Genomic DNA, 13080 nt, shown 5'->3' with positions numbered 1-13080 from the left:
GACCGAGTGACACACACAAAACAATGACAGCTAATTCACTGTGTTGTACAGCAGAAACTAACAACACTAAAGCAATTATACTCCAATTTTAAAAAACTTGACCAACAGAAAAAGAACAGCCCTCATATAATACAGACAATCAGTAAAAAAGTAGCAATTTTCTCCTATTCCTCTCCAACACCAAAACCTTATTCCAACCCTAAAAATGGAAAAACTTAAAAATCACAACAAAGATTATGCAGTTAATATAAAACTTAAAGGCTGAAGTCTATTTCTCCAAAACAACTTCTACTTTATGGCTGGTGAATATAAAATTCCGTATATAGAAAAATATACCTGAAAATACAAGTGTTTAAAAACATGTAGTTTCATATTGAACAAATTTTCACAATTTAGACTGTATTTGTCCAAAGTATATTTTCTATATACAGAAACTCAATTTAACAAATGCAAGATAAAAATTTATTAAGAAAATTCTATGAACAGAATGGTTGGGATCAGTATCTGTTTAACATTAAAAGATAACCCCACAACCAGTACTCTTGCCTGGGAAATCCCATGGACGGAGGAGCCTGGTGGGCTGCAGTCCATGGGGTCGCTGGGAGTCGGACGCGACTGAGTGACTTCACTTTCACTTTTCACTTTCATGCACTGGAGAAGGAAATGGCAACCCACTCCAGTGTTCTTGCCTGGAGAATCCCAGGGACGGGGGAGCCTCGTGGGCTGCCGTCTATGGGGTCGCACAGAGTCAGACACGACTGAAGTGACTTAGCAGCAGCAGCAGCACAACCAGAAATACTAGGCCAAAATCAACACAAGTGTGATAAACTGATAAAAGTTAACACCACAATAAAATGAACCAGGTTTTAATGAAATTAAAATTTTACAGTCAAACAATTGAAAATGTTAGACTACCACACATTCTTCCCCTCAGTCAAGTATACAAAATCCATGGAAAGCTGCCCTTTCTCCAATTTGACATTTAAACCATAAGTGAATCCCAAATTAGTCTGAGACTAAATGGAATTTCTTTTTGTGGTATCACCTATTACTTGAGCATATCACAAGAATTTACATAACAGGCTAGAGAACAGAAGTAAGAAATAACAGGTGCTTCAGTACCACCCATATTATCTACTAAGACCACAGTGTGAGCAACAGAGTGTAGATTCATGGTAGTAGTTCCTTGAATAAAACTGCTTATACTGTATCTTCCACAAACACAGGTTTTTGCAGTATCCAAATCTTGACAAAGATGGAAAGGAATGATATGAGAGCCATATGGAATCCTATTGGAAAAAAATATTTTAAAGATATTTTTTAATGATTCAAAACTTCATGTATTAGGACATCAATTATTAGACACTGAATTATAACCATGAGAAAATAAAATTACTCTATTAATTCAGTATATTGTTTTTATTTTCCAAACTGGTACAAATGGGAAAAATATACTAAATAACAGCATATGACATAAGCCTAAGAGGATCTATACTACTCCATAAAGTAGTGACCTTTTAGTATTGCCACTTAATAGTATAACTTACTGAATACAAGGAAAGAGTCATCTGTCCTTTATATAATTATACTGTATGACCAGTATAACATAATTTAAATGTACGGCTCTCTCATACAGTTCCTAAAAATGGTAATGAGAGAATTTGTCAGTTCTATCTGTGAAGAAACATTTATTTAAATAAATACATATACACTCCTAGGCATCAAGTGTTCAAAAGAGAATCCTAAAACGTGTGAAACAAAGGTTTTAAATGTTGTGATATTGGTTTTGCTTTACTAAAGCAAGCAAGGCTCCTAACTCTGCTTAAATTAAGTCATTCACCCTCTTACTTAAAATTAAAACTTCAGTGGCCCCCAATACAATTGCTCTCACCCTGCATAACACTGAGACAATCTCTTGAGATTGCCTGCCCAGTGCCCAGATCTCTCCTGCACCCTGAACATAATCATAGCCCAAGTGCTTTGTGTCGCTTTTCTTTATTCTTTCTTTAGTACATAGGCTGGCACATTAACAGGTGTTCAGATCTTTTGCAACAAGTAAAACCTACTATTATAATTTAAACTGGTGCTGTTTTGTTTTGCCACACAGCATGTGGGATCTTAGTGCCCTGACCTCTGCCCCCTGCACTGGAAGTACAGTCTTAACCATTGGACCTCCAAGGAAGTCCCTAAACTGGTGTTTAAAACCCTAGCAGAAAAGTGCACATCAAATAAAAAATAGTGGCTTACTTACTTAAAGGATGGGATTGACTTTGTTTACAATTTTTCATTTTTTCCACATGTACTAATCTGTTAAATTGTGTAAGTAACTTTAAAAAAAAAAAAAAAAACACTTTCCAGGCTCTTGGTTATAGACCAAGAAAAACACGAAACAGTTAAAAACTGTATTTTCTACCCAATGTAAGTCCCCACATATTTTTCTAAGACTATAACTTTATGTTTGTGACCAGTAGTTAGGACAATCTATCAACAGCTAAATAGCAGAGATTGTTCTCATGGCTTTGGACCTATATTCTTAAACCAAGTGAGCTGGAAATTTGCAAAATTATACTTCAATAAAGATCAGAGTCATCCTAGCCAATTTATGATCCTTTCAAATCATCAGTGACCATTTACAGTATTTCTCACTTGGACATAATTTTCAAAATTGAATAAATACGTTATTTTTTTTATAGGTAAGTCTCAGAGAAAGCAAAGAACAAGACACTTGGGAGTAGTTTATTGCCAAAAGACACCATTTAGAGTGCTCTCAAATCAGCGGTTTTAACCTGAATCATGAGTATCACTTCTGGAGACTTTAAAAAATATATGACACACAGTAGGGGCCCATCTCTGGAGATTCTGAACTAGTTGATCTGAGGTAGAATCTAGGACCCATATGACCAGATCTAGGTATGTATTTCACATCTATATTATTTAGAAGTTCCTCTACAACAAATGATAACACAATTAATGATTTTTAATTTGTCAAATAAGCAAATTACATGTATTTATAAATCCAGTGAGTATCGGGACCTATTAAGAACCAGGCACTGTTCTTGGCACTTACATGTACGGTCACTTAAGAGAGAATTTTAAACTCCTAGTTAAGAGTCAATACCTTAAACCAGCAGTCCCCAAGTGTGGTCCCCTGACCAGCATTATCAGCATCTCCTTGGAACTTGTTAGAGATGCAGTTTCTTCATCCCCATGACAAATTTACTGAATAAGAATCTCTGAGGGTTGGGACCAGCAATTTGCTTTAGTTAAGCACTGTGTTACAATAAGCATGATTGGTGATGCATTCCTCAACTTTTGAGGATCACTACCTTAAAACAATAATGAGCCCTTAGTTACTTTTGGTGGTGGTGGTGGTTTAGTAACTAAGTCGTGTCTGCCTCTTGTGACCCCATGGACTGTAGCCTGCCAGGCTCCTCTGTCCATGGGATTCTCCAAGCAAGAATACTGGAGTGGGTTGCCATTTTCTTCTCCAGGGAATCTTCCCAACCCAGGAATCAAACCCAGGTCTTCTGCATTGCAGGCAGATTCTTTACCAACTAGGCTACAAGGGTAGCCCAAGTTACTGTTAGAGCCTTAGTATTCAAAGTGTAACTCATGAACTAGCAGCCTCACCTTGAAAGCAGTTTAAAAAGCAGATCTCCACTTCAGACCTCTAAAACAAAATCTGCTAAACAAGACTCCCAGGAATGTGATGAATATTAAAATTTGAGAAGTAAGCCAAGGCTCTTAATCTGTACATTAGAAACACCTGGATAGTTTAAAAAAAAAATCTGTACATTAGAAACACCTGGATAGTTTAAAAAAAAAAACTCAGTCCTACTCCCAAGCATTCTGATTTAATAAGTCTTAGGGGGGGACTAACCATCAGAATTTTTTAAAGCTCCTTAGGTAATTCTAATGTGAAGTAAAATCTGAGAACCACTGCTTTAGGATAAGAGCACTTAAGCTAGGGATGATGAAGAGGGAAGACTGGCTTGGGTTTCAGTGGGTGTCTATGAGCACTATAAAGTTTATCTGTGTTTATTCATATGCCCATTCTTCTAGACCCATAACTTTTGTCATTTCTTTTTAAAAGAAGGCCACTGGAGCAAAGGGTCAGATTGTGCATAGTATAAACAGCTATGTTAAAGACTTAATTCTTGAGAATGATGAAAATACCATGATGCTATCAAAGGCTTACCTATTATATAATATGGTTCGTGCAGAAGATTCCAGTAAAGTTAATGGCATTTGCAGGTTTATAACTGGAAGGACTTTAGGTTGTTCAAAAGTATTTCCAAAAAGATCCAAGTACTCAAGGGATAAATTTTTAAATTCACTAGGCAAAAATGGAAGCTTATTTCGAGCTGCTGACAAAAACCGCAGGTTCCTGAGTTGTCCCATCTTGAAAGGAAGGCGAATCAATTCATTATCATCAAGTTTTAAATATATAAGTTCTCGGAGCTGGCAAAACTGCACGGGGAGTGCCTTAATTTTGTTCTTGCTGATATCCAAACTCTGAAGTGACTTCTGGAGTGTAGACTGACACAAGGCTACACTAAATGATTCCAAGTGGTTATCATTCAGGTTAAGTTCTTGAAGGTGGATGAGGTCTCCAATTGTAGCTGGAAGCTTTTTTATATGGTTATGACTCAAGTCTAATTTTCTAAGGTTTTTTAAGCAAAGCATACGCATATCAACCCGGACAAGCCCACAATAAGAAGTCTGAAGATGTTCCAGAGAATAGGGGAAGTTCTTGCTTAGAGGATAGTCCTTTTTGGATGTGATAACCATTTTAGTTTTAAATTTTTCAAATTCTGAAGTCTTCACTGGTGTGAGGGTTGAAAGTGGTGCCTCAACATCACAGCCTCTATGAGCCAGTCGCACAGCTGAAAGGAAACTCTTTAGACTGCTGGAATTGGCCTGAAGATGTAAAAGTAGGTTGTACAATTATAAATTCCATTTTAGGTAATAAACGCATGTTAGTTCATCCTAAACAAACGTGGTGAAGTTGTATAAAAATCATGCAATTATTTATTGAAAATTACTAAGCTTTTTTCAGTATTCTATTTTCACTAAATTTAATTACATATACAAAAATTTATTAAGTTTTTGAAAAAATTATGTTGAAACTGTTAAATAAATAAAACTGTTCACAGGGGGAACCATATGAGCATAAAATAAAACAGGAAAACATGAAGATTCCACTGAAGACTTGGATTTAAGATGAACTGACCCATCTACTATAATTCAATAAATTTTTTTTAAAAAGTTACTTTAACCTTAGTAACCAAAAAGAAAATGAAAAGATGAAATGACTCAAATCTCCAGTGCCTCAGAGACAGACTGAAGTAGTGTTGTACAGTGCAAAATACCCAGGGGGGTTATTCACAAAGACTAGGAATTGCGAAAAGCAATAGCCCTGTCAAAAGCAAGGCCAAGGACTTCCCTAGTGGTGCAGTGGATAAGAATCTGCCTGCCAATGCTGGGTACATGGGTTCGAATCCCTGGACCAGGAAGATCCCACACGCCGCAGAGCAACTAAGTCCAAGAGGTACTACTGAGCCCACATGTCACAACTACTGAAACCCACTCACCTAGAGTCTGGGCTCCACAAGAGAAGTCACTACAATGAGATGCTCATGCACTGCAACTCTCAACACAGCCAAAAATAAAATAAGTAAAAATTACATATGTATATATCAAGAAACTTTTAAAAATAAAAAAAGGCAGGTGTAACTTAGCACTTACTGAAAAAAGTTGTACAACACATCGAAAGCAAGAGACCACTTCCAGCTGGACAGAGAAATCCCTATTAAAGTGATATGTGAATTAAGGCAGCAATAAAAATACTTGCTGGATACTTTAGAAGTTTCAAACACTTTATATATGAAGGATTAGCGAACTTTCAGCAAGTCTGGGAAACTATTTGGTTGGAATGTGGGAGCTGTGCAGAGGAGTAAAAGAGTAGAAATACTGTATGGCTACAGAGTATAAATGAGTACCCTTGATGCCAGGGTAAGGAGGACAGAATGATCAAGCTGTGGGAGATCACTGAAGAATTGTGAGTTGAGAATTATGTAACAAGAGCTACATATTATTCTCGCAGCAACATACACAGTGAAGTGGAGTGAGGAAAGTCTGGTGACCTGGGTTAAGTAGGTCCAGCAGAGGGACCTCCTTGGGAGTTACATGCATCAAAGGGAGCTGTGGTAACAGAAAGCATGTATGGCAGAGAACAGGCAGAGGATAGGAATAAAGTCTTCACTCCCAGGATAGAAAAAAACGTTGCCAAGAAACAAGAAACAAAGGAGCGGCTAAGAAAACTGAAGATAAACCAGCACAGTGCCCTATCACAGGTGGCAAGAAAGAAAAGTTAGTATGAAGGGAGTGGTCATCAGTGTCAAATTCTTCAGAGCTCAAAAAGGATGAGCAATCATGGCAATGTGATTAGCAGATAGGAAGAGATCACTGACCTTTGACAGTGTTTTATGAATAAACCAGTGAAGTGAAAGTGAAGTGAAGTGAAGTCGCTCAGTCACATCTGACTCTTTGCGATCCCATGGACTGTAGTCTACCAGGCTTCTCTGTCCATGGGATTTTCCAGGCAAGAGTACTGGAGTGGTTTGCCATTTCCTTCTCCAGGGGATCTTCCTGACCCAGGGACTGAACCCAGATCTCCTGCATTGCAGGCAGATGCTTTACCCTCTGAGCCACCAGGGAAGCCCAAACCAGTGAAAGTAGAGGTCAAAAGAGATACTGAGAAAGTGGAACCAACAGCTTTAGCCTCAACTTTCCAGAAATTTGTCTTTTCTATTCTAATTGGTAGGACTCTCAGCTTGTTTGTAGGTAGAAGGAGTCAATGGCAGGACAGGCTGATTAGCAAGAGAAAATGAAAAACCAGAACAGGAGGAGGTAGGACAAAAACAGCTTGATAGGCATTCAATAAAAGAGCTTGAACAGTTATTAAATGTTTAGAAAGCACTTGACTTGGGGTCAAGGATAAAGGCAAAGGCAAGGTTGAACAAATCACAGCTCCTACCCTCTGGGAAGGGAAAAACGGAAAAAGCGAGATAAGGCAAAAAAGAAAAGTTTTTTATCTTAATGATTTATATATTTTAAAAAATGATTATAGTAAGTAAAATATCCCCTAAAGTGTTTCTAATTGTATTTTATCCATTTTTTTAACACCAAATTTAGATTTGTCACCTGTGATTCAGCTGGCAAAATGCAGACCCGTGCCACCTGCTTATAGAGTTCTAAGAACACCCCAAGGCTCCATCTTGGGCATAGAAGCAAAATCAGTTTTCCTTCTCATCCTGGGCAACTTTTCTAAGACTGACTCTGCTCTTTTCAAGGCCACACAAGCAAGCCAGGGAAGCTGCCATCACTTCCACAAACATGCCTGCAAGTGCCTATCTCTGTTCAGCTCTGTGGGAGATCAGGCTCCTAATACAGCCTCTATTCTCTTTACAGTAAACCAACCTACGCATTAATACCATACCTTACTGAGACAGATATCCACGGGAGGCTCCTTTAACCGAACAGTGGCTTTCCCCTCATCCACAAATTTGGTGAAGAACTGCTCAATGTTCTCCTTTAGCTGCTTGCAACCAATGAGGGGGCGGGGGAGAAAAATGACAAAACCAGGTACTGTTATTCAGTATTTATTACACCTGCAATATGCCACTTTGCCAAGATTCAGTTTGGCTTATAGTCCTTACATCTGGGTGCTTTGTGGTTTTAAGATTTAAAGGTTTTTGTTTGATTGCTTTTGGGGGTATTTACACTCCTTATCCGGCTTTGGGTAAAATACAATTGTTCTACCTGTCCAATAACTCTTCCTTCCTCAAGAACAGAATCCCCTTTGTTTGAGGAGAATGCTTCTTCTCTCCCATTCTAACTCTGGGTGTAGTAAGAGTTGCCAATAGTAGCTACCTGCTTTCTTAACTTCAGTCTACTAGCCTGGGGTAGGCATGCCTCCCACAAGATATAAACTTGATGAAAGCAGGAATCTTGTCTCCTTTGTTCAGTATTATTTTCCCAGAGCCAGAAGAGTGACTAACATATAATAGCTGCTCAATAATTTTTAATAACTGATGTTGCTTCTGCTGCAGACTTTAACAACTATTTATTGAGAAACCACTATGTACCAGGCTCTATGACAGGGGGCTTGGGACAACAGTGGTAAATAAGACCAGCATGGTAACTACACTTATCAAGTTGCCAATTTCATGAGAGAAAGTTTATTAAACAAGTAATTATAAGCATAACAAATATTAAGACAAGGAAGTACAGGCCGCTATAAGACCTTATATAGGAAAGGACTCTTACCTGGTCTGGGGGTATGAAAGAGAACTGAAATGAGCAAGAAATGAAGGATTAAGATGTTAGGCAAGTGAAGATACTGAGGGAAGGAGAGGGAGGTAGTATATAAATAAAATGGAATAGTGTGCAAAGCCTTGAAGGTAAGAGAGTTTGGCAACTGAGGAGGTGAAAGACGTTCAGTATGCTGGAAGATCCAGTGAAAAGAGGCAGGTGAGTGTAGAGAGGTAAACAGAGATTAGATGATGGAGATTAGATGAATATTCAGCGGATATTACTGTTAGATCTACATTTTGAAAAGTTCCCTTTAACTACAAAGTTTAATAATGAACTTTGGGAGAGGGGACGATGGGATGGAGGAAAGACAATGGTAGAGGTAAGGAGATCCTTTAAGAAACCAGCCAGGCAAGGGACAATGGTGGTTTAGGTACACCTTGGGATGGAAGGGGGTATGAAAATACAAAATTACCCAGGAAGCAGAATTGAAAGAATTCAATAATATGTTGGATGTGGGGAAGGAAAGCCTTTAAGGTTCCTGGAGAGGGACAGAATCTTACTTAAAGGAGCTGCAGAACACTATCAGAAACGCTGGGTTAGGGGTGGCAAGGAAAATTAATCTGGAGGTATTCTGAGTTTGAAATACTGTGACACAACCAAATGAAGATTTCCAGTAGGTAGCTGGCTCAAGTTGGAAATTAAGGGAGAGGACTAGCAAAAGATACAGATTTGGAAATCAGTCAGATGGATGTCAGCGTCATGGGACAGAAAAGTAGAAGGTTGTAAGAAAGAGACCCAAGGTGCTTCCACACTCAGCACTAATTCCTACTCCTCAAGGCCAAAACCAAACCACCTTATCAAATAAATGTTTACTTGACACCTACTGTGTTCTAAGCCCTGTGGCACAACTTCTTCCACAAAACTTTCTCAAAGACTTGAATCAGAATTCATTTCATTTTTAATATTATACTATATAATACCACTCTGCTTCTCCCTATATTACAGCAATTACGGCCCACCTTTGTAAGAGGTGGTTTCTGTTTTTCCCTTTCTAGTCTTGGAAAAACAGTGATTAAATCAGGTTTATTTCCCATAGTATCTATCCAGCAATGCGCCCTGCACACACTGTTTTCAACTAGTGGTTTACAATAAAATTTTCGTTAGGATTTTCAGCTACTGACCTTAGCACAGCGGAAGTTTTAAAGGAGAGATCATAACAGACTCTTAAGACAGTACCTAAGGTGGGCATGAAAAGATAGGTTTAAGGGAGGTCAACAGGGAAAAAAGGGAGACCCAATTCTGGTTATGAGTTTGCTTTTCTCACCTAACAGTTTTCTAATCTTTAAAATCTGGTGACAGAAGTCCCTTCCATTTGAAAAATTACATGAGTTGATTCCACCGGAAGAGAGGAATTATTTAGACTTTCAACTACTTACACAAACATTTACGTGGCTCTGAATAAAACAGCAATAACTCTTCCTCAACTAAGAGTATTTACTGAGGATACAACACTAAGAGAAACAATCCCACAAATTGTATAAAACCCAGTCAAAAGTTAGATGCAACAGAGGGTGATGAATCACCCCTCAATTTTATTATAGTAGGCACAAGGGTATTCTAGTCATTTTCACAAAAGAACGTGCCTGGGAATCAAGGTAAAAGGATTTTATAAAACTTGTGCTTTAAAAATTCAATTTCCAACTTCTAGAGGGTTTACTACTGTTATGTAAATACAAAAGAGCCCCGTACCTAACAAATCAAAACTTAGGAAATTAAACAGTTAAGAAAGAGCAAGAGATGCAGTAGCCAAGAATTTTAATAAAATTATCAAGACGCAACCCAAGCATCACTGCTTTACCACTGTACTAACCGGGAAGATCCCCTGGAGTAGGAAATGGCAACCCACTCCAGAATTCTTGCCTGGAAAATCCCATGGAGCCTGGCGGGCTGCAGTCCCTGGGGTCGCAATGAGTCGGACACGACTGAAGCGACCAAGCACAGCACAACCTGGCCTAACGACCTTAGACGCATCCCACAAAGCCTTAAAAACAAACAAATTTAGCGAAGAAACTGGGAGAAACAGAATCTACTGAACCAAGGTGTAGTCATTTTACGGTTCTCCCAAACTGGACTGATGCTACTTATGCCGAAATTTCAAAGGCATTAAAGGGGCAGGGTTGCTATCTACTACTAAATAGCAAGGCTGTCAATAAAGTCGCAGAAATGGGCAAGAAAATTAAGAAGTGACTCTTAAAATCTTCCCGCCTTCGGGTCCGTAGGGAGACGCCAGGGTCCGGGTGATGGTGGGGTTCAGGGGCCGGCAGTCGGGAACCCCCAAGACGGAGTCCAGCTGGGCAAACAGTCGGGCGCTTAGGGCAAGAACGCCTGGCTGCTAGCCCTGACCCGCCGGCTCCACGCACCTCATAGCGGGTCCCGCGCTTGTCCTTCAGGGTGGAAATGAACAAGCAGGCGGGGTGACGGCCGCCCCGCTCGCCTCCAGCTCTGGGACCCGGCGGAGTCCTGGGCGCTTGCTGACAGAGGCTCAACACCGCCCGGACGCCCTTGCCCCGGTTCCTCAGCCCCAAGGCCGGCAAGTGCCGGCTGACCACCTCCACCTCGCAGTGCAGCTTCATCCCGCCGGGACGCCAGCCACTGGCTCCCACCGCTCGGCTTTGAAACTGCCCCTTTCCCGCCCCACCGCGCCGCCGCCGGGGCCCTCGAGCGCGGGCTGTCCGGGGATCTGCCTGCCGGCTCGCGGTGCCGACGTCCCTGTTTCTTCGGGCAGCGGCTCCACGAGTCCTGCGGGGGCGAACGGGGTCCCCTCTCCCGTGCAGGACCGAGTCTACACTGTGGCTGCGGACCGCGGACACAGACCGCCGGAGGATCCGGCTCGCGCCTCCCGAACCCGGCGATCGGCGGGGGCGCCACGTCCTTTCCCAGGAGCGCGCGCTGACGGCCCCGGTGTAATACTTGGGGGCCGAGTCTAGTTTCCACTGCTGACAGTTTACACGCTGCCCACACACGTGGGGTCTTTGAGTTTCCCAAGAAAGGCCGTAGTTCCTGTGTTTTGGGGGGTCTTTTTGCCTATCCAGCTTTGCGAGGGGCCCACTGCCAGCTGGGGCGCTGATAGGCTGGTGTTTTGTTTTGGGTGCCCTGGAGGTGACAATTGCCACATCAGAAGGGAACTTGATATGACAGGATTTATCCAAGACTTGATTTGTTTTGGGTAAATGATGGAGAGGGAACTGGCAACCCACTCCAGTATTCTTGCCTGAAAAATCCCATGGACAGAGAAGCCTGGCGGGCTACAGTCCATGGGATCGCAAGAGTCCGACAAGACTTAGAGACTGAACACCAATTCCTATTATACAGATTCCCTGTTTACAACCGCTAGTGGATTGGATGGAGTGACTGACTTGACTGCATCTTAGACTTGGAGAGACCTTCCGGACCTTTCCGACTCCTTGTCTGACTCCTTGGGACTCCATGAACCGCAGGCCAGGCCTCCCTGTCCATCACCAACTCCCGGAGTTTACCCAAACTGATGTCCATTGAGTCGATGATGCCATCCAACCATGTCATCCTCTGTTGTCCCCTTCTCCTCCTGCCCTCAATTTTTGCCATCATCAGGGTCTTTTGAAATGAGCCAGCTCTTCGCATCAGGTGGCCAAAGTACTGCAGTTTCAGCTTCAACATCAGTCCTTCCAATGAACACCCAGGACTGATCTCTTTTAGGATGGACTGGTTGGATCTCCTTGCAGTCCAAGGGACTCTCAAGAGTCCAGCACCACAGTTCAAAACCATCAATTCTTTGGTGCTCAGCTTTCTTTTATAGTCCAACTCTCACATCCATACATGACCACTGGAAAAACCATAGCCTTGACTAGACGGACTTTTGTTGACAAAGTAATGTCTCTGCTTTTTAATATGCTGTCTAGGTTGGTCATAACTTTCCCTCCAAGGAGTAAGCATCTTTTAATTTCATGGCTACAATCACCACCAGCAGTGATTTTGGAGCCCCCCCAAAAGAAAGTCAGCCACTGTTTCCATTGTTTCCCCATCTATTTGGCATGAAGTAATGGGACCAGATGCCATGATCTTAGTTTTCTGAATGTTGAGCTTTAAGCCAGCTTTTCACTCTCCTCTTTTACTTTCATCAAGAGGCTTTTTAGTTCTTCTTCACTTTCTGCCACAAGGGTGGTATCATCTGCATATCTGAGGTTATTGACATTTCTCCCGGCAGTCTTGATTCCAGCTTGTACTTCTTCCAGCCCAGCATTTCTCGTGATGTACTCTGCATATAAGTTAAATAAGCAGGGTGACAATATACAGCCTTGATGTACTCCTTTTCCTATTTGGACCAGTCTGTTGTTCCATGTCCAGCTGTTACTTGCTTCCTGATATGCATACAGGTTTCTCAAGAGGCAGGTCAGGTGGTCTGGTATTCCCAACTCTTTCAGAATTTTCCATAGTTCATTGTGATCCACACAGTCAAAGGCTTTGGCATAGTCAATAAAGCAGAAATAGATGTTTTTCTGGAACTCTCTTGCTTTTTCCATGATCCATCAGATGTAGGCAATTTGATCTCTGGTTCCTCTGCCTTTTCTAAAACCAGCTTGAACATCTGGAAGTTCACGGTTTACGTATTGCTGAAGCCTGGCTTGGAGAATTTTGAGAATTGCTTTACTAGCGTCTGAGATGAGTGCAATTGTGTGGTAGTTTGAGCATTCTTTGGCATTGCATTTCTTTGGGATTGGAATG

General features: G+C 41.2%; 1 protein-coding gene across 3 annotated transcripts; it reads right to left on the bottom strand.

The window, feature by feature from the left end:
- Positions 1-850: 850 nt before the first annotated feature.
- Positions 851-11241, bottom strand: LRR1 (leucine rich repeat protein 1). Of its 3 annotated transcripts, XM_069596120.1 has the most exons (4): positions 10740-11241; positions 7502-7600; positions 4199-4920; positions 851-1289 (listed from the first exon to the last, which is right to left on the bottom strand). In XM_069596120.1, exons 1-4 carry the CDS (start codon positions 10950-10952, stop codon positions 1049-1051), a joined length of 1275 nt encoding a protein of 424 aa, XP_069452221.1. In that variant the 5' UTR covers positions 10953-11241; the 3' UTR covers positions 851-1048. The 3 variants fall into 3 exon arrangements, with proteins under 3 accessions (XP_069452221.1, XP_069452222.1, XP_069452223.1); XM_069596121.1 differs by lacking the exon at positions 7502-7600 and having other exon boundaries at positions 10740-11032; XM_069596122.1 differs by lacking the exon at positions 4199-4920 and having other exon boundaries at positions 10740-11020.
- Between the last annotated feature and the right edge of the window lie 1839 nt (positions 11242-13080).

Source organism: Ovis canadensis, chromosome 7, assembly GCF_042477335.2.
Source record: "Ovis canadensis isolate MfBH-ARS-UI-01 breed Bighorn chromosome 7, ARS-UI_OviCan_v2, whole genome shotgun sequence".
Classification (NCBI taxonomy): domain Eukaryota; kingdom Metazoa; phylum Chordata; class Mammalia; order Artiodactyla; family Bovidae; genus Ovis; species Ovis canadensis.
The sequence above is the reverse complement of the archived record's forward strand: the minus strand, read 5'-3'. Positions and strand labels throughout refer to the sequence as shown.